Source organism: Numida meleagris, chromosome 1 (assembly GCF_002078875.1).
Source record: "Numida meleagris isolate 19003 breed g44 Domestic line chromosome 1, NumMel1.0, whole genome shotgun sequence".
NCBI lineage: Eukaryota > Metazoa > Chordata > Aves > Galliformes > Numididae > Numida > Numida meleagris.
In genome coordinates this window covers 141,270,583-141,292,808 of record NC_034409.1, presented here as the reverse complement: position 1 = coordinate 141,292,808, position 22,226 = coordinate 141,270,583, and the positions used below count along the sequence as shown (strand labels likewise).

The 22,226-nt window shown below is 36.9% G+C and overlaps 1 protein-coding gene across 10 annotated transcripts in view; it reads right to left on the bottom strand.

Moving 5' to 3' along the window:
• NALCN (sodium leak channel, non-selective) overlaps positions 1 to 22,226 on the bottom strand; it is a 219,176-nt gene that overhangs the window by 124,885 nt on the left and 72,065 nt on the right. For all 10 annotated transcript variants that reach the window (XR_002444045.1, XR_002444050.1, XM_021415912.1 and 7 more), the window contains 3 exons: positions 8,834 to 8,976; positions 8,616 to 8,720; positions 5,909 to 5,995 (listed from right to left, as the gene is read on the bottom strand). Coding sequence is in view for 8 of the 10 variants with exons in the window: in XM_021415912.1 (XP_021271587.1) it covers positions 5,909 to 5,995; positions 8,616 to 8,720; positions 8,834 to 8,976 (335 nt within the window). In the remaining 2 variants the exon portion in view is untranslated. The remainder of the gene's footprint in view (positions 1 to 5,908; positions 5,996 to 8,615; positions 8,721 to 8,833; positions 8,977 to 22,226) is intronic.

Here is a 22,226-nt window from a genome sequence, read left to right as displayed (position 1 = left end):
ACTCCAGGAATTTAATAACCTTTAAGTTAATTAATGTTTGTTAGTGCCATAAGGTCACCTATGGGAGATTATAAAATTTTCTTAGGAAATAACAGACTGGTCACCAGATACACCATTCAATTTTTTTTAGCAATTGTTTCCTGATGCCCACAGTCCAGTTCACTTTTTCAAGCCTTCTCATCACTACTAATTCTATTTATATACACAAATACAAAAATAAAGTACCCACCATTCACATTCCATAGTGTCTCATTCGTCTCAGTTAGTAACTGTACGTTACAACAGCTTATGACAATATCATTGTAAAATTTCTGTAGTTCAAAATTCTTTGTTCATAGAAAAAAGGAGGATCAACCTCAAAATTAAAATCAATTTTTTTTGCACTACAAATTTACTATTTCTGAATAATATTAGAAAAATAAAATTCCTCCATTGTAATCAGTTGAAATGCTACACACTTAATTTAAGTAACTTCTCCTGCAAGATATTCTGGAGTACAAAACAATAAATGCATTCAAAAAAGGCTGGGTAAACTCATAGCTGACAAATCTATCAACAGATGCTAAATATAATAGCCCAAATTTAACATCCAGTCTAAGAAGTCCCTAACTGAATGTTTGCTTAAGTCCAGGATGGAGAATGTGAGCATTAATTTATCTCTAGAAGCTCAGAGAAGGATGATCTATATTTGCCTATTTCTAGTAATGGCCAATTTTGAAGCTAAGACACATATATTGTTTGTCTCCTAGTTTTATGAGTACTCTCAAACCTACATTATGAGGTTTACTGTTTTTCATGTCCCTTTTAGTCAAAAAACTGCAAACTCACCCATGCAAAAAAATTATTTGGGCAGAATATTTTTGATTCTCCTGTTTTATGGGATTTTGATTAAAAACACCTCAGGATCCTCAGTCTTTCTGAATATGCAAAAGGCCCATAGTTTGTGGCACTAAGGGACAAAATTTAGTGATGAGATTCAGTAGGTCAGGTTGATGGTTGGACACAGAATGACAGAATGATCTAATGAATCATATAAGATCAACAAGTTCAACTCTCAACTCATCATTACCATGCCCACTAAACCATGTCCCTAAGTACCACATCTATGTGATTCTTGAAGGTCTTCTCCAACCAAAATGACACTATGATTCTACAAATTTATATTAGAGAAAGAGGGTGGTCCTGAACAGCATAGCAATTCATTTTCATTATGGCCTGTGTAGTTCTTCCTCCAGTTAAATAGACTGCAGTCATTTCAACTGTCTGAATTCAGAACTTCTTTTAATAACATACTGTTTAATGTCAGTTTACATTACTAGAAGAGACAGTGAATTGCAGCGTCCCAGGAGAAAACTCACTGCCTCTTCAGTTGCCATTGTTACTGTGGTTAAAAACCCTCAAAAAGGGGAACCAGACAGCAGAGGATGGTCACAACTTTACCTTTCTCATGTGATAAGACATAAAGCCGAAATTGAGCATATATTGAACACTACTCCATTTTGTGAATTCTCAACCAGTATAAGAGCTTGCCAGATTATGGAATTTCTATCCCTCTACTCCACAGTTTTACCATTTCTTCCCACATACTATGGAGAAAATTTTTCTTTCCCATTTTCATTCTAAGACAGGACTTCAGTTAATTGAAAGAAAGGTATTTATACATGTATTTAATGGGAAGAAGAGAATAGGACCGTATAGGCATACCTTTTGCTGGATTCCAAAGTTACAGTAAAAGGCAAATTACTACATAAATAGCACTACCATGCTTTTCTAGTTCAATAATAATTACTTCCCAAGATAGAGGAGAAAAGCCATTTGTGCTCTCTTGTTATTCCCGCAGTGAAAATCCCTAAAAACGGTTTTATCTCGTTTCTCTCTCATTCAATATATCCATTATGAAACTGCTAAAACACTCTATTCCTCCTCCTTTGATCATGTCTCCTCCACCCTCCATATGTTTTCTGTCTTTCTATATTACTTTTGATCTCCTTCTCCTTCGCTTCAAGGTTCTCTAAAGTTCTGTAATATATACAACCATTCTGTTAATATTACACAGCATGAAGGACTAACTTTTCTGAGGTAAAAATACATGATTAAATTTCTGACATTAACCATACAGTTCAAGAGCACTGTAATCATAATAATGTCTCTCGCATTTTCAGATCATAGCTTTGTGACCTTCTACTTTTTCCCTAGATGGAGTGCAAAAAATTAAAATGGAATGCAGTATTTTTAATCTGTGGAAGATTTCGTTATCGGAATATGAGTACACATGCAGTTTGTGAGTAGGTGACCATTTCAATTCACATTTACACACTGCATAGAGTTCCCAAGCTTTTTAGAGATACTATTCCATCTCCAGCAATGTGTTTCATTTCTGCTGGATGTATTACTCCAAAATGGGAAGGAACATTTTTGTCTAGCCATATTCCTGTGTTTTCCAGAGGAACTATATTTCCAGACTTTGTTCATTAAAAATTTTAGTAAAAAGATAGAAGATGTAATTTCTTGGTATTAGCAATATCAAACAGTTTCAAGGAAGACATGTGACTCGAAACTTTCCAGTTCAGCTTAAAATTAGTGTGCACATTTTACAAGACTACGTGGACTAGAAGCCAGAGAGAAGGAAGGAGTGATAAAAACATCAGCAATCTGTAAAATTAACAGGAAAGGAATAAGAAACACAGCATGCCTTTAACATGGGATTAAAGGGGTAAATACATCCCCAAAGAGTTTTTTTAAATAATTTTTCTTGGAGTCTGTTACTCAATTTTTCTTTATTTGTGAACTGAGAGCTTCCTACTGTGCTCGTAGGAGTAAGTCATGGTAGGCAGGAAGTTCTAACACACTACAATGTGTTAAAGTAATACCAACAATGGCAAAATAATGTGGCAATGTGGGAACCTCAGCATGCAATCATGCCAAATGGTTGATGTTAAAATGGCAAGCACAAAGAATATTTTTCAGTGACAAAAGAAAATCAATATTTAAAATCAATGCCAGTCATGGGGAGCAGTGAGAACAAGTAACAAAAGACCACAAAGCACCTTCGGGAACACTTAAAAGAAACACAGAAAAAAATATAAAACCATTATACTGAAATAAAAGCCTCTTTGGCCCATGTTGGGAAAGATTTGCAAGTCAAAATCAGAAACAGTACTGTTACTGATTTCTCATGTTGCCACTTCCAGCCAGTTCTAAAAAGATAAAACTTAGTAGATGGGTGTCTGAGTTAAGTTATAAAATACCAGATTAACATCCTTCTTTTTTGCTCATCTCAGATGGCTTAATTTTAATCATTTTTAACTGGTATGAGATTGTATACAAGAGCACACTCCAAATCTATTTGCTGGTTCTGTTCTGTCTGTATGCCATATAGCCATTGGACAAGAAGATGGGTTCTCCAGTGCTCACCTGCCCAGCACACTGTTCATGTGTTTGAACACCCCTTTTTGCAGAACAATGGTGACAGAAGTGTAAATGCATGGTTATCCTTCTTATTGTGTTTGATCTAATTGGGCAGTTTTTTGCCATAACGACGTGCTTGAGTGAGACAAGTTACAACACAATCACACAATCATAGAATACTTAGAGCTGGAAGGGACCTCTGAAGGCCATCTAGTCCAACTCCCCTACAATGAACAGAGACACCACAGCTAGATCAGGTTGTCCAGGGCCTGATCCAGCCTCACCCTGAAAGTCTCCAGGAATGGGGCATCAACCACATCACTGGGCAGCCTGTTCCAGTGCCTCATCACCCTCGTAGTAAAAGATTTTTAGCTCTGCAAAGAGCCCACAGGATACTTGTCTGAACTGTTACTAGTTCAAGAAAGGCATTGCTCTACATGCCATCGCAATGTTATACCTAAGCTAGGAAGGCTTGCTAGGCTGAAACACCTGAACAAATCTTTGGGAACTAAGAATGACTTTACAAAGGCAAAACTAGTAAAACCTGACAGACCCAGCTAGTCGACCTAAAATGTTTTGAAAAAGCTGCATTAGAAAGGCTTTATATTACTCGATGCACACAAATGATGTCAATCTTTCCACCATTACTGGCAGCTTTAGAGAACTGGATGTATCCATTTGCTTAATTAAATGGCACATGCCCGTCTTAATGAAGTGCCTCTCAAGGAGTTAGAAGATTTAAACACAGTGGCCAAATCTGGGAGGGATACATACACTTTACCACCTTAAGGAATGTGAACTAAATCAAAGATACCTATAAATAATTTTCTCAAGGTCTGCAGGAAATGTGTGCTTGGCCAATAAACTGAACCCAGACCTCCAGAGTTCCTCTCTGTTTCCTTAGCTGCTAGGATACTTCCTCTCCCAAAACATAGCACGGTTTGTTGAGAAAGTAAATTCTAAATAACTGAATGCATCAAATAAGTGGAGTTTCACCAATGCACAGACCCAGACCCATGCAACTATTGAGAGAGAACTTTTAATAGCAGTCCCTTTAACATTCACAGCAGTACTATTTAAAGAGCCCAGAGAGGAATTAATAAAACCAAACTTATTATGAAATTTAATTAAAATGATATAGGACAACAGAGAGACTTCACTACCTTTTTCCAAGAAATCCATCTTTCACAGGATATTGAATGACAATATCCTGAGATATTAAAGGTCAGAAGAATGCATATGAATTGAATGTACACCAAAGGTAGAATGTATATTCTACAATCTGATTAACTCTTTCCCAAATTCAGATTTATAAATCATGTTTCTCTTAAGGAACAAAAGCCAGCCAAACCCTTGAAAAATAAAAACCACACTTCTCAGTAAGGATTTCATGCATAAAGAACACCTTCAAAATACTGCAAAGGCTTTAAATACATGGATTTTTCAGAAGCCTATTTTCTTTTTACTTTTGGACAGATAGAACTGAAACAATAACTCATGGTGAGATGAATAAAGGTCTGAGTGTCTATCTAGACTTTGATGTTCCACTTTCTTTGGTCTGTATTTTTGTCTTTGTTTCACTAGAATGAAGTCTATATGGGGCACTATTTTAATGAAATAGTATTTTACTGCATTGCTATCCTTTGAATGTCACTGACATCCAGCAAGGTCATAGAATACTGGAAAGCCTTCAGATTTTGACAAAGGAGGATAAGAAGAAAACCGTGATTTTTATTGCAAGAGTACTAAGTTAACAGCACTCACTGATGCAGGAAGTCTACACTCCTTGGAACACACGTTACCATTTGGTGACATGATTCCTAACTAGGACAAAGGCAGACCAGGTAAATCAAATGCTATCCTAACTTTAATCTGGAGGCATTTTCCTTGTAAGTTCAACTATGTTTTATCCACATACTCAAGATAGTAATTTGAGAATACCACAAAAGATGTTTCTGTCGCTTTCAAAAACAAGAATTAAATTTGGGAAAAGAAATCATCAGTCACTATCTACATGCATCTCCCCCTCCTTCAGTGAGTCTATTTGCAAGATGGAACCAGAGTAATGAGGTACTCCTGTGTTCATTATGATTAATCATGCTTCTTGGTGTGTGTAACTGTGTTTTGTAGTTACTAAACAAGTATGTCCGTGGTTAAAAAACCTAGGAGTGGATTTAATTAATACAAAAATTCTAGAGATAAAGAGAGATTATTTATGTTGCTTAAAGTAAAATATGTATATAAATAAAAGATTAAATATCTTTCTCTTTTGAGCACACAATATAGAGCATTTATAAAGAATACATTTTTCTGATCTTCTCTCTTTGAGTGTTGTACATTTTTTCTTACCTAACAACTTTTGAAGAACTGCAGAATTAAATTAATTTAAAACAATTTTTGACTATAAATATTGTAGCTGCTATTTTTCACCACAGTCCTTATGCCAACATTTGAGTAGGGCTGGTTACACACAGTGATTTATTAAAAAGCAATGTCATACCTGTAGACATGCGGGAGCTCTACCCTGGGGTTTATTCACATCAACAGCCACAAGCTGCCAACCTCCAGCAGCATCTTCATGAAACATCTTGAAAAAGGAAAATAGTTGTCAGAAATGTTTTACGTGCCAATAAATACAAGTGAAGTATAATATATTCCCCTTAGGACCTGCATACATTTTGATGATTGTTAACTTAAAATGAAAGAGGAATAGTTTTTATTGCTGCAGAAGAAAAGAAAGCAACGTGCTCTTTTCCCAACATGAACAGATTGTGAATTTTACTCAGGTAACATCAAACACAATGTATCCCTGTTAGTTCGTACACACAAACTGATTCAACTTAACTCTGATCTGTACCATGAGGTAGCCGTACCCATTCAGAATAAATTTCTTACTTAGTAAACTTAACCTAAAGAAACAAACACATTGTTAACTAAAAGTAAGTTTCACAGTGCATTTTCAAATAAAAAACTCTTGACTTTTTTACTGGCAAAATTATTTTAGTCCAAGCATCAGACTTCATTTTTCTTGCACCAATGGACAACAAGAGCAGCTGTGCAGTATTTTATACCGTTACCCAAAGCTTTTAATTAACATAAATAGCTGAATGATATCCCAGCACTTATGATGTAAATGGAAAAAACTCTCTTGACCACAGTGGTGCTCTCATTTTACCAACTCTTTTTGTTTCTGGCTTTTTTTCCCCACAGAAAAAGGACATAAAAGCTGTACTCTGCAGGGTGTAAGGAACAGGAAGAAGCCATCTCTGGGAGTGATTAATATTGCCCTTAAAATGTCCTTGATAGAAGATGAAAGGCTCTACCATTTTTACTGCTGTCTGAGGGTCTGTATGTATTATGTAATGAAGCTGGGAGAATTTCCCACCTCACTCCCATCCTTGTCTTGACACTCAGCACCAAGCAGGCCATCTCTAGAATACAGCTGCAGCTGCACGGCTGAAGGCTAAAAGCCTTTTCATTAGACTGTGGGGAGCGTCACACAAATGCAGTTGTGATTATGTTCTTATGTAGCATTTAGGTACCAGGAAGAATTGCCAACTCAGATCAGCATTTACTCCTCTTCGTACCATGCTTTAATGTGCAGAGCTGAAGGGCTTTGCAAGAACCTTCCTTTTATCCTTCCTCCATAGCCCCCTTCATTGATTTTGACTCTCTTCCGTAGGACTGTCTGGACCACTTTAATGATTTATGAAGTGGTCAAATGAAACAAGATACTGATGCTCTTTCTCAAGGTTATTTGATACACAAAACAATCAAGGTATTTAACTTGCATCTGGTGCTTTGAACAAGAAACCCTGGAATAAATTTTCTGCCCTCCTTAATACAGAAGATAAATCTTTTTTTTTTAATTCAGTAAGCAGGACTCCCTTTGTGTCTCATTATATCAGTGACTCGAGGAACAAAGTAATCATTTACTAGTCTCCAGCCTATGTACCATTTTTATTTTGCATTATGCTATTCATATTCAATAGGTTCATAATTCTTCAGCATCATGACTTTATTTTGGATTTTTTTCTTATTCTTGGAGTACTTCAATATTGGCTGCTTCTTGAGTTTCCCTATATAGACCTCTTTGTTCCAGATCATAGTTCAGAGGATGTAGGTTAAGCCTATATGGTTCAGGAACTTGTCCTGTGAAATAAAAACTACATTCCTTATGCTAAGTATGTTCCATGTAGAAAAGCCTTTTTTTGTTGCTGTTATACATTACATTGATAAGAACAAGTCTGCAAGACAAAGCAATAAATGGAGTAGTAATGCAACAGTCTATTTGAGGCAAAAAAAATGTAGCAACAAGCAGAAAAATAACAGATTTATGTAAGGATTACAAGAATATCCAAAGGTATATCAGAAAGTATTAATAAACCAGAGGATTTAAGTTTCTTCAAAACTATTTAAGCAAACAAATAATCTCTAGCTATGGAGATTAGAAAAATTTTCCTCATCAGTGTATTTCTCACATCTGTCTTCCTAAGGGCGTTTTGCATGAAATTGGTACTGGTCTCTCAAAGACATCAAAACGCATTAGTCTGGAAAAGCCTGACCATTTCTACACTCAGGATATCTAATACGATTGTTACAATAATGAGTGAGAGAGTTTAAATCTCAACCCATATGCCCTTATTCTTTATCCTGAGTCTTTCTTACTATCCTATCCAAGCCTCCTATAATATCTTCTTCCTACCCGTTATCTTACATTCAGGCTCTCACTTTCTACACCAACTTCAAATCTGAGCATGGCTGTTTTATTGCCTCAGCACCTCATTCACACTTCAGCTACACTCTGACCTCTCTTCTTCCAACTACAGTCTGCAATTTCAGCTCTTCTTCCTCAGCAGAGAAAGTGACATTCACCAGCAACCCTAATGCCAAACCCTCCAATGACATGCGAAAAAAATTACTATCCTACTTAATTAAAATAGAAACTTTGCCATAACATACCCAGTCAACTAGAGAACCACCTTAACAGTCTTCTCTACCATTTTTTTAATTAATATACTCTAGAATAGAATCCTATGTGAAAATATATGTATCAACTGTAAAATATAGGTGTTAACATGTAAAGTCATATAAAACTGAACCTAGAGGGATGCAACAATAATTCACAGAAATGTTTCACTTATTATTCATTCCTAAACAAAAAAACTATCAAATCCTCAAAGAAACTCAGTATTTGGTTTCATCACCTGGGTGGTGGCAGTTGAAGTGGTACTACTCCTGGACCCCCACATCTGCTGGAACTGCACTCTAATTTCTGCAAATGTTTCGATGATGACTGCAATGAAAACATTCTGTAAAAAGAATAAGAAAGAATGGCTGAAATGAAGCTCAGCAAGCAGAAAAGAGAAGAAATTCATTCTGATCTGTATTTCAAACAAATTTAAGAAAACAAATTTTTCAGTACCTTAACAAGCCAGGCCAGAAAGAAAATTAAGGTGATGAAATAGAAATACGAACGCCATCGGGGAAAGCTGTCAATTGCTCGATACATAAGGAACACCCAGCCTTCCTGAGAAGCAGCTTCATAAACAGTAAATATGCTCGTGCCTGAGAAAAAATGAAAATGTTTGGCATTAAGCCCCCTGAAAGTTTTCAATATCAGCAAACAATAACCTTTTATCTGTTTTATTTTTTTTCTCTTCTCTCTAAAAGGTATCAGCTCTCCTCTCATCACTTCAAAGAGATTTTCAGGTGCATTTCTGTTTCTTCTTTATGCAATTGAATATGAATTGATTTGATATCACACCAGACTTCATCATCTCCCTGGACACACATACATAATCACTCAGATTAGTTGACTGGGAATATGTAAATGTCTCCAAAGGCAAAATTTGTCCCATTATGTCACTTCAGTAACACTTGTGAGAAAACTAGCTTTAATTCAAACTATCAAGATCAGCATTCAGCAGGTGAAAGGAATCACTATTAACATAAGGCAGAGTAGCAGCAGTATACCAAGTATATATGCAAGCATATATACTGCAAGACCAGTATATATGGTGCCTGATGCTAGCCAGCATAATTAAGTGTCTACAAAAAGCTACTGAATGATGTTGAAGTCCAGGCAGGTAGCCGTGGTAGTTGCATTAACATTAATGTTTTGTGTTGAAGAATGTTAAAGCATTTTAAGGTTGAACTTACAATAACATTCTGGAGAGGAGGAAGGAGATGAAAGAAAAGTTATGAGGGGTTTATATATGGGGTAACCACTTTTGAATAAAAGCTATGAAGTTACTGTGTCTTCATTTTAAACATGAGATCTAAACTCATCCTAAAGGCTGAGGGATAAAGTGCTCTAGTCAGCTCCTCCTTCCTTCTCATCTCTCCAACAGAAACTTAAAAATACGGATTGTGGTTGAGGGGTCATATGTCACTCTGGTTTGAAATAATTTTAGGGACTGTTACTGCTGTAAGCTCTGTACAGCAAAGTGCAGGGCAGACTCAAGAACAAATTTAAGCGTGCCAAATGATGCACGTGTCTCTCAGCTCTATCACTAACTGCAATTTGGCTATGAAACCATTATGCTTTGCAAAACAAGAGTTACAGTTACCTGTGCCAGATGGAACGCTAAAATGCCTGTGACCCAATTCACAGAAACAATGTGGAGAGAAGTTTAGCTTCTCCACTCATATGGAGCTAGGATGCTCTGGCTTAGATGACATTCTAGAATGGGCTCCAGAGTTTACAAACTGAATGGAGAATCTTATCTTCAGCAGGCCCCCACCTACACCTAGCTGGCAGCACTCATACATAGGCACCCTCCCCACCAGGGGGAATACATCTGTTATCCTGTATTTTAACATTAGAAAAACAGAACTCAGATAATGACAGACTTTCAGTTATAATGCAACTCTTGTTTAAGTAGACACTTTTTTTTTTTTTTTTTTTTTTTTTACACAAGGGCTATATTTAAGCACTTCTGATTTTGTTTTCATCCTTTTCATTAGCTAGTCATTTGCTAATGACAAGACTATTAAGTATGAAAGGTCAAATAGGGATAGGTTTCAAAATCTCAAATACAGAAAAATAAAATGAATAACAAAAATAAAAAAAGAAATGCCATGTACTCTTCGTTCTTCTCTCTATTTTTGCCACATAAAAGGAACGGACTAGTAAGTCTCCTATAAAGAGTATGCAATACATAGATTTGGAAAATATAAAGAAAAAATGAAGAGTAGAGATTTTTCTACCTTTTGTCATAAGAAATGATATTTTGGTGTGAATAAAAACACTTCCTGAGGATCAGTTTTCTTGCCCATTAATTTTTCCCTCTGTGTGGCTAGTAAATAATGACAGATGAGCTTTGCTTTACTGAGAATAGAGATATTTATAAAACTGCAGTGCTTGGACAGTGCTAACTCTACTAATGCCCCCAAAGTGATCATCTCTGAAGTTCAATGATAGACTTGTCATATAAGTTACAATAAGAAAGAGTTTGGTCCTAAGTACAGAAAAATAAGACTCTTTGCACAATTAATATAATTAACTTCCTTCCCCTCACTAAGCAGTCTTGGAAAGAAATGCATAATAATTAAAAAAAGATAAGTAAATAAGTATTGCACCTAGCATCACAGAGAATCATGGTTAGATCTGAACTGGACCCAATGTGTGACTTGCATTCAAACAGATCTTGCCAATGGACGTCTGACCACACAGATCTGATTCTTCCTGTGTAAGGCAAGATGGAGGAGAGTGTACCTGCTGTTTTGGCAGTTCTTTGTGGAGAGTTCCAGCACAGACCTCTGCAGAAGAGAAGCTTTTGGACTTTGACAGACAAAGGAGACAAGCAGGCTAAAGCAAAAGAAAGCCTAGACAGCTTAAAATGAAAAATCTATGGCAATTGTTTTGAAGGAAAATGATTAGATACAGAAATTTCTAGTTCTGAATTACCCTGCAAAGAAAAGCAATATAGCAGCAACTCTAACTACATAGTAATATCTAGTGCCTTGAGCAGACAGGTGTACCCAACATTTCTTTCTTTTCCAGCTAGACCAACTTTCCTTCACCCTGCTTTCTCATACAATATCATTCTTCCTACAGAGTTGCACCACTTTCATATTGAGCACCAAACCCCATCTCTTTATCAGTTCCAGTTTCCTGATTACATTTCCCATCCTACCCAACCTAATTCAAGTTAATTTTTCTTTCCTTCACCCCTCTCCTCATCACAGCACTCCCACACTTATCTCATGCTCCTATTTTCACCATTTCAGTCAAGTTACTCCTTTGTCCTGGGAGCCAGCATGCATGTAGTGGAGTAGAGGTGAACAGAGAGAATGAAAACACAGGAGCAGAGCAGGTCAAAGCATTCACCATTTGAATGAAGTGTCATCAAAGTATTTCCAAAGCCATTTGCTTTTCAGATCTGTATCTGATTCTGTAAAGCTTCTTTAAAGACTGGAAGTACTTTCAGGAAGGAGAGTTTGATTCAATATGACAATGGTACTGTCTGTAGCTGAGAGGATCCTTTTCTCTCCAACTGGAGAGTTCTGCCATGAAATCTCCTTCAAATTTAGGTAGACATGGGATCTGAACTGCAGTAATCCAGTGTCCCACACTTAAACAATCAAATCTTAATCCCAGAGTGGACTTTTAGCTCTATTCCAGTTATGTACTTTCTAAAACTCTTGGTTTTACTCTGAGAAGGAACAAAATTAAACTGTGAGATTAAACTGTGGAATCTCACAGACTGCTGTGAAGTCATGGACTTGTTCTACAGTCACCTTTTAACTCTGCTCTGCTATTGCTTCGTTTCATGAAAGATCTTGCATAAAAGAGATCATTTGAGAAGTGCTGCCCTTAGCAAAACACAGTAGCTGCTAACATAAAGATACTAAACAGGAACCAGGCAACCATCTGATCTTTCTGAATTTGCAGCATCTACATACTGGCCTCTGCTAACATAGGTGGGAAGAACCTGGAAGTGCTTTTGCTTGAGTAAGTCTCTTTTTAGCAGATAAATCTCCTCTGAAGTGAGGAGACGCAGGCCAATGGAATTTCTTCCGTATATACTTCCTAGTTTGATCTACAGGTGTTGAATGGTTGATATAGCCATGGTGGACAGGCAAAAATGTTAATCCTTTCTGTTAATTCTTTTGGTTACTGAATTCCTTCCTACTGATTGAATAAGGATCAATGCACAGGAGTGGAATAAAACTAATAATCAAGCATAGATAGCAAAGCCATTCCTGTTTGTTCAGAAAAGACTGCTCTCAATACTGAAATACTCATCAGTGAACACTTCATGAGTATTTTGCACTTGAAAAATTCCTAAAAGTAATGGTTCAACTATCTAATATTATACTGTTATTGTACTGATTAAAATATGGAATGATATGGTGTTGTTAAGGACAGGCAGAGATTAAGAAAAAGATGGAAACTATTAAAAGTTGCTAGCTAGGAAACTGTAATTAGTCATTAGCAATGGGAAAGTCACAGTGAAGACTAGTAAAATAGCGGGGATGTCATATAAGTATTTATAACACATACACTGGGCCATCTGCCACAGTCAGGCAACATAGTGAATGGAAGAAAATACAGAACTAGCCTAACTGAAATAGTATGTGTTCATCTGTGACATTAGAGCAAAAGTACACCGTGTATGTAACTGGCACAAGCATACTTAAGGCTATTATATATAATAAAACAATCACCACTAAGAATATGCATTCTTACTTAATGTGTGTGACTACACAGAAACATTGCTTTCAATATTGGTGCCAGGAATTACACTGCTAACTGTCTCTGTAAATGCAGTTTCAACTGGATATAGAGAACAGGCATGACAGTAAGGGATCCAACACCATAAAATATTCTGCTTTCAACACTTTTTTTCTTGGTTAATATCTTCCTTACTGCATGTTCTTTGCTCTTCTGAAAATTACATTTGTTTCAAGAAAATCAGCAACCAACACTATTCTTCGCAAGCATTTCTTTATGATCTGAGTACATCTTCTTAAAGCAAACGTATAAGTTATTAAAAAGATACTCCTTTCTCCTGTTTTTCTCACTGTGAATGTTGAGTGACATGGCAATGCTGCCATATACGAAACCTAACTTACACATCTTAGATTAAAAGGCAAAGTTCTCCTTTCCCATAGGTTTCAGCTTTTTGCACATCAGTGACACAGTACCTTCTACCAGTTCAGAGGGCTTAAACCCTGATCCCACAGGGCCAGAAGTGCTATGATGAAGGCACATCAAGCAGAGACAGTTTGTTTGAACTCATCTAATAGATTCCACATTTTTATGTTATAATAAACCACTTTCTTTAACCAAGCAGGACGGTTCATCAAAACAAGGAAGGAAAATATTTCTAAATACACAGATTAAAATAAATGTATATCATAACATGTTTCAGTCTCAAAAGACTGCTTTTATACAAACTACATATTTCTAACTCGAGAAATACTTTACAACTACACATGATTTTTATCAAAAAGAAAAGAAGAAGTCCAGAAAAGAAAAGAATGAAGAATGGGAAAAGAAACCGAATCTTACTCAACTTGCGCAATATTTTCACTTGTTTCACATCTTAAAGTAGAAAGACAGTAATCAGGAGGAAAAACTACATCCCTGCTAATTATGCTCATTTTCATACATGGACATTCAGCACTGAAATGTAGGGGGCTTATGCCTTCTTCAGTACATATGTTTCTTTTGAATCTACCAGCTGGGACCATTAGCCTGAAGGGGCATAGAGGAAGTAGTTGCTTTACTACCCAAAGGACAAATGATTATAAATTATTAGAAGAAAACTCTACTGGTTTCCAGGCCTAACAGTGTGCAAGGTTGCCTGGCTCTTTCACACTACGCAGATGAACAGAGTACCAGAGGAAAAAGAATTAAAGGCATCAGAGCACATAGCTGATGATCTTCCATAGGGGAGTGAAAAAAACTATTCTATCAAAAACCTATCTTTTAAACACCTAAGAAATAGAAAACATTTTTTTTTTTTAAAGAAAAGGACTCACAGTTTACAGAAGGGAACAATAGCATATTGTTCTGCTATTCTATGCAGTACTTTTTAGATTTATGTATATTTTTAAATAATAGAATATTTTCTTTTCCTTTTTGTGCCTCTGTGACACCACTATGCTCTGTGACATCAGATCTTGCTATAATCAGCTCATCTTGTGAATGGACATAATGAAAAAGAGAATGCACTATTACTGTCATTTTATAACCGCAGAATTAAATGAGCCAAGCTAAAAGTTCGCGTGGAATATTTACCAGATCTGGAAACAGAATCCTTTTGTCCTGACTCTATGCTACATTTTAACAAGAGTTTTGAGATTCAGAAGTCCATGCTATTAGGGGAAAAGGATGCACAGTGCCAAGGCGTTGTCTTGTATAAGTATCTCTGTCTTATGTGATTTGTAGCAACTCCGGGTGAGAAAAAAAACCTAAAAACTATTTTTGGAGTTCCTCTAATTCCAGAATTTTCTGCATATGTATCCTATGTTTACTGACCACCTCAGCTTACCACATCAGGTTTTTCTCAGTTCTGTTGTGCCTGACTTGAAGCTGTTGAGAAAAGCAATTAAAGAGGAGGGGGGGAGGGGGTGGGCACCCATACCAACTGGGTGAACTTCCATGAAACAAACCACTAGCAGTCTGGATAGTCTCTAGACTCCTATAGTGCACAGGTAGGAAAAATGAAATGAATGAAAACGAACCCATTCCCATAAGATAGACATCAGAACAATTAAGTTTTGCAAAAAACATGATATAAAGTTGGCTTTTTATTTTATTTTTTTCTTTTTAAGCAGGAATTTTTTAGGAATGTTAAAATGCAGAGTTTTTTTTTTTTTTTTTTTTTTTTTTAAATAGCTTAAAATAGGACATACTGTTAGGCAAGGAAAGGCCTGAGTTTCCAGCTGGGAACACGCTACTGATTTCCGCACGTTCCAAGAGCCGCTAGATGGCGATGCAGCACCTCGAGCACATCGGGAGCACCAGGCGGCCGCTAAGCCGCTGCCCTGGACAGCGCGGACTGATAACCTCCCAGCGTGCCAGCGAAAGGATTGATTTTTCTATTTCCTGGCGAAACTAAGAAGCCCTCGGGTGCTGTCTAATTTAACTCTGCTGTGCTGAATACTGAAAGGTATCCTTCCTTATGAGGGTTTTCTGAATGTTGCACCCGTAAAGAAACAACCCCTCTCGCAGCTGCAGAAATGTTACTGACCCTGTTTCTGTCGCTTCTCCCTTTCACTAGTAAAATCAAGAAGCTGAATGTTCCTGGACGTTCCCACTGACCAGCCAGCTTTTAGTTTATGTCTCACCTTTCTGCATTGACATATTTGTAAAACACTGCATGCATTCAGGATCTTCCAGCTATCTTTCACTGTTGCTTTGGTGAAATTAGAAATGAATAAAAATTGCCTGGGAATGCAACAACAAAACTGTCTGCACTTCTGGGGAGGAGGCAATAGATACGACTGAAATTGGGCAAAAAAACAAATCTTGGATGGCCTAGTAGGCTTTCTTGTTTGTCTCTCTGAATGAGCCATCCAGTCCATTTTACTCTCCCAAGCAACTTGTATCAGAGTTTGCAAGCCAGTAGGGACGAGGAGGAAAAGAAAAACACAACAAACCATGCCAATGCTCTGCTCCTTTAAGACCCCAAGCCCCACTGTAATTTACCACAGACTGAGCTGTGGCAAAGCTGGCAAACCAGAGCCTGTGTAGAGCACTGATCTGCAACAGAAAGAAAAAAAAAAAAACAACATTCCCAGTCTGAACACAGTATTTTAACCCATGAAAATGCAGTGACTTCAGTCACTAGTGACATTATTGATTCTTCCCTCTGAAAACCTGCTTCCTTATGAGAAGATGAAGAGTTTATATATATATAAGGAGACTATATACAGAAAAACACCAGTAAGGAGATAAAAGAACACTGCAAATAAAAGGGCTAGGCTGAATGCAATTTGTTCTACAGATATAGCAATGGAAAGATGGAAAGTCAGACAACTACATTATTTGTAAACATAAGTTTGTTCACCATTGAGAAGTGTTAGCTTACTAATATGAATATAGTAAAGCTTGCATGTATATTGGCTGCACAAGGTAAAAAGGAGCATTGCAGTTCACACTTAGTTATACCATTAGTCTTAGACGTGGTACTACTGGTGTTCCCTGATTTAATAATACTTTAAAAAGAGAAATCTGTTTTAAATTTGTAAACAAGTCCATAGCATAAACTGGGACAATCATTCTTCAGAATGACCTTAGGTGTGAATATGTATGAATCTTTAACCAGACTAGCATTTACCGTTCCTTTTCCTTAATACTTTGATTACAACTCAAATACTTTGATTACAGCTCCTCATCTATACAGTCACAAATAAATCAGCAGAGATCCAGAACGTCAGCAGAGCTCATAAGCTGGTTTTATGTGCATAACTGCTGCCTGCTTTTCGCAGTCCCACAGCCATAGTGCTAATATACACTCTCTTAGAATCACAGCTCTTTTTGTGTGTGGCAACTTTAAAAAATGTACTGGCAGTAGATGATGATCAAGGAGAGGCTGAACTGTGAATTGTTCACACCTCACACACCACTACCTGGAATCTCTGCAGCACAGTCAACAACTCCCACCTCTCCTCCTCCCTAGAGAGGCTTTTTAAGGAGGCAACTTCTTCTGGATCCCCAGACTCCCATCCCCAGCAGAACTGGCAGAACTTGGGGCTGGAGCCTGAAAGTAGGACACGGCCATGCTGGGCTCTGACTGAGGGTTCAACACCGCAGCCCCTGACAGGCAGCCGGCACTCCCTGGAATCCAAGGCCCACCCGGGGCCTCTAGGCTCTGCCCTGTCCAGATCTTTGAAATCTGGGTGAGCGGTACAGAGGTAAGCACAATGAAATTATGCCAAGTACAAAACCCACCCTCCTCTCAGGAGAAGCATCTGTTGTGCAGTATTAAGATGGAACAGTTTCAAGGTGGACAGATACATACCTGCACATACTGTTTTGAGGAGCCCTGTGGAATATCACAAGGGAGTCAGGGTCACTAGCAAAACCCAGATGCTCCAAGGCACAAGCTTGGACAAGCAGCTTATACTGGATCCATACACCTGGGTACAGACTGAATATCAGGGAATCAAACCCTAATAATACTACTTTCAGACCTAGAAAGCAAGAATACAGAGATACCGAGGCCCTGGTTTTAAAAGTGACAAACACTGTGAAGATGGGCCTGCCACCACCTCAGTCTTTATAGTGTCTCTTATTTAAAGTACAGTCATAGAAAAGAAAATGACTGCTACAGTAAATGTTATGACAAAATCGTGTAACATAAAACCTGTTAAACAGAAGAAGCTCTGTAATTTACATTAACTTATTCCTTTGAAAACGAGCCATCTTTTTATAGGACTGTTTTTTCTCCTTTTAAAATGTATTATGCATGTAGCTAGCTTTAAGACTGTACAGTAATAGTGACAGTTCAAAAACCAAACATTCAGAAATTCTCACAAATTCTTATGTTTAAAAGTTAACGAACACTTAAGGTGTTATTGTATTAAACAGACAAATTTAAGGCATACAAACACTACAGACTTTATGTATCTGGACTGTCATTCAGCCATATATTAAATATTGGGAATGCCTATTAAAATCAAGATAGTGATATTCTCTCTTTGTTAGAGAGAAAACTAAGTATGCAAATCTTCCCTGACATAAGGCATTAAATTCAGCATTGACTTACATACTGTCAGTCAAAATCATTCACTTTCTGCATCATTTTTTCCAAATAGTTTTAGACAGAGTAATCCAACTAATTTCAAGAGGAGCTACGAAGCACTAAAGTTAGCACGTACCAAGCTGTCAGCTAATTTTAATTAATATAAAATGTATCTGCTTTGTAAGAAGAAAGAAGTCATTATTAAAGTATGGAAAAATGAAATCAGAGAACACTCACACAGAAATATTTCCATATCTGGCATGACCATGATGATACTTTACTCAAAAGCAGAATGAATTGACAACCCTGACTGTAAAGTTTACTTGATAACATCACGTCTTCAGTTCAGTCAACTGGTAGCAACTGCCTCAAAAGCATGAACATGGGTGAAGACGGAAAAAAAAATGCACTAAAAGAAAAGATTCAGGAACTATTGAAAACATCCGTAAGTGATTCAGCTGAACAGAAGAATAACTGGGGGAGCTGATATGGAAGGAACCCATAAAATTGTATGTGTGTTTGGGAAGTAAGGATTAAAAGAAGCTGCCTGATCTAAGTGGAGCATTTCCAGTGTGATATTTATATTAGCAACAACTGAAAAATCAGAGAAGCTCAAGACAAAAAGCTCTGTAGGAAAAGTAGGCTGTCACAGTCCGTAAAGAAAATAAGACCATGTCTAGAAAGTACTAAAAAAACCAAACCAATTTCAAATGATTTTGAAACCTATTGTAGTGTATTTTATTTGAGCTCTGTGACAACGTGTTTCCTTATTTCCAGTGGCAGTAAAATCTCTTTATTCGAAAGTTTCAAATAGTCCTATCAGCAATTAAAAAAAAAAAGTATAAATATTAACAAAGGAAACAACCTCCCCACCCCCAGCAGAGACTTAAGACACAAAAGAGAACCAAAGTGGGCTTTATATTTTACTATGCAAGAAGCCATACTGTTGTCTGTGTGGGAACTGGTTGGTTGGATAAGTAACAATAGGTTAAGTAAACAGATAGACAGAAAGGATGAAATTCCATGGTATATCATTTCAATATCTTATGAAGGCTATATTAATTATTTTACTGTGAAGCAAGAGACTGAACAATTTAAGGGAACCCAGACAAGCAAAGCTCTGGCTCTGCTCTGAAACCCTGTTTCAGCATCACTTAATTCCTCTGGGTATCATCTGTGAACTGCACACATTTCTCTGAGGATATAATCTCTCCCTTAGAATGAAGTGATCGACCCCTTTCCCTTTCATAGATAACATTTTCAAAAGCAATTGCATGAAATTTCGTCTATCCTGCAGTCAGTGTTAAAGCAGCCTTCATCTTAGATAAGATGTGAATCAGACCAATCCCCAAAGCACCCTGATTTAATTGCTTCTTCTTCTTGCTGCAGGTACAGTTTATGTCTGAGCAAGCCTTTATTACTTTTCTGCATAAAACTTCACCTGAGAATAAGGGCAGCAGTAGAAAAACACAACTAGCAAGATCTGCTAAGTACTCAGCGGCCAGATATAAGACAGCAGCAGCACTTCGCTCAACAGATTTGGAAAAACAGAACAGAAACAAAATAAAAAACAACACTAAAGCTTGCAAAGGAGCTTGAAAGCCAAATAGACATTATAAAACAATTACATATCAAAAAACTCATTAGTCTTCACACATCCAAATAAAAGGAGCAAATATGCACTGCTAAATGCACCTTAAGAGACTAGTGTAACTAAAGAGACACAATCTTCAAGCGAGACAAAGGAGCTCTGTGATTGACTGTCAGAAGAAAACCCAAATGCCACTCAGTGTCTGATTTAGTCATTAACGAGTTAAGTATTTCCTTGTGTATTTTATGGCACTGGAGGAAAAGGAATTTGTTGAAGTGAGACAAAGAAGTTTGCCCACTAGCCTAATATGTTAAGGAGGGAGAGGAGAAGACAAGAAGTGATTTAGTATGCTGCTAGCTCACTAAGGCCCACAGCACCTTTGTGAGATAAGCGTGGTGTTAATTCTATTTCAGAGATGACTATATTAAATTAGAGACTCAGAATTTCCTCACATAGCAAACAGAAGCAAAGTCTAAGCTGAGACTGTAACTTAAAGATTTATGATTTTAGAAGAGGGACTAGGGTTTTCACGTTTTTTGTTCTTCAGTTGGATGTTAAAAGGAAACGAACCTCCATTTATTTAATAAAAAACGTACATGAATATCAGCAAGAATAGGCAGCTGCTTTTTTTCTCTCCCCCAGAAAGTAAAAGTGTCTGTTGAAAAACAAACCAATTGTTGTAACAGTTTATTTATTTTATTATTTATTGTCTTAAATACATCATTTTCATGACCACAGATATACACTGGTTATCAAAAGAATTCTTGGAAGTCTGTTAGTGCTAGCCTAAGCAGCTGGTAGTTTTATTTGGAGATGAAAATCAAAGCCTTTGGAAAGAAAAGCTGTATAAACTGCCATATATTTTTGGGGACAGAGAACATTCAAAGTTTAAATGTACTCCTTTGAAACTTTGTTTTCCATATTATCTCCTTCTGCAGAAATTCTTTCTGACCATTATGCATGACAGGAAATAGTTCAGCACACCCGGAGGAGAAATTTCCTGGATTTTTCACTGTCAAATAAATGTTTTCTTTTTTTTTTTTTCCCTCAGATATGGCTTCTCTCTTTTTTTCAGCATCAAGTTTTCCTGCAAAAATGTTTACTCTTTATGTGTATGCATTTCAGCTTCAAGTTTTGACTCAGAGAAACTTTAATTCCTTTTAGACCTATGATATTTAACATATTTTTTTCTTCAAAGCTTTTTGCTAAAGAGGAAAATACGGCATTTCATTCAGAGCCATGAAAATGTGGTTTGAAAAAAAAAGTGACCATGTTTGGAAAAAAATAAGTTTTGGCACTGCTCAGTGAAATGGCTTCCCAAGAAATACAGATCAGATCTACTCCCAGTAAGCTTTTTATCAAAGGATGAGTTTAACAGACTTCATTTTCCATGTGAAAATAATTTTCAGTTGGTGAAATCAGAGCTTTTGGGCATGAAAGTACAAACAAGTGACATGTACAAATCCAGGGATGATTTTCTGCAAGTCATTTACTTCACAGTGTCTACCTCTTTGCCTACTTTCACCTGAAAAAACATGTCCGGAAGTCAATCCAATTCCCTCACTGAAGTCTAAGGCACCTCTAATTATCATTTACTTCAGAGTAAAAGCATACATGAGGGCAGTTATTGTTGGCATTTATCATCAACACAGATCATTATCCTCGGTAACTTGTCTACCATGGCTTGGATACAGTTTAATGGTGCTATACTACGTACCCAGATTTTTTAGAACAGGAACCAAATCCTAATTCAAAAGCTCTGCAACTTTAAAATCACACTGCCCAAATTCAGGCATGGGAGCTGATGTTCTAATAGCTAAAACAAGTCTTATTCTTTGAGACGTTGAAGGACACAAGTTCTAAATTTTCAGTCCTGGCTTAAGTGCCAGTGCTTGAATCCAGAAGGATTTTTAGTATTCCTTTTAGTAGATAAGTTAGATCTATCATTCTTTGATTCTACCACTGAAGTCTCTGAGAAACAGGAAAGATGTTGGGAAAATAGTAGATTGATCAATATGGTGTTTTCAAATAACTTATTAAGTTGCCTGATGCATTAGAAATAAAGCTAGGTATTGTAAGATGCAGTCAGAGAAGAAATCGCCACTGTTACCAGATCCATTTGTTTTGCACCACCTAGGAGATGGGCTTCCTAAATGAAGATGAATGCAACAGAAAAATCTCAAAAAAGTGTGCTTTCAAAACTGTCCATGAGGCAGATCTGTCATGTTCTGGCAATAAAACTCTTTTCTGTGACTCTCCCAAGAAACTTGTGAAAGTACCAATTAAATGGTTTTAGCAGGAATAACGTGCTCAGGTCAGAAATAATCAAAATAGAAGGGAAAATCTGCTAGTACGTAATAGTAAGCACTGGAATAGTAGAGAAGACTGTAGAATTTGTCTCACAGGAGCTGTTTAGAAGCAGATGCAAAGAGGATCTTTAAGTAACGATGTAGTCTTGGAGTGACCAGGTACTGAGCTGGATCTTCAAGTAGATCTGAGCTAGTTTTCTTTTTTTTGTTTTA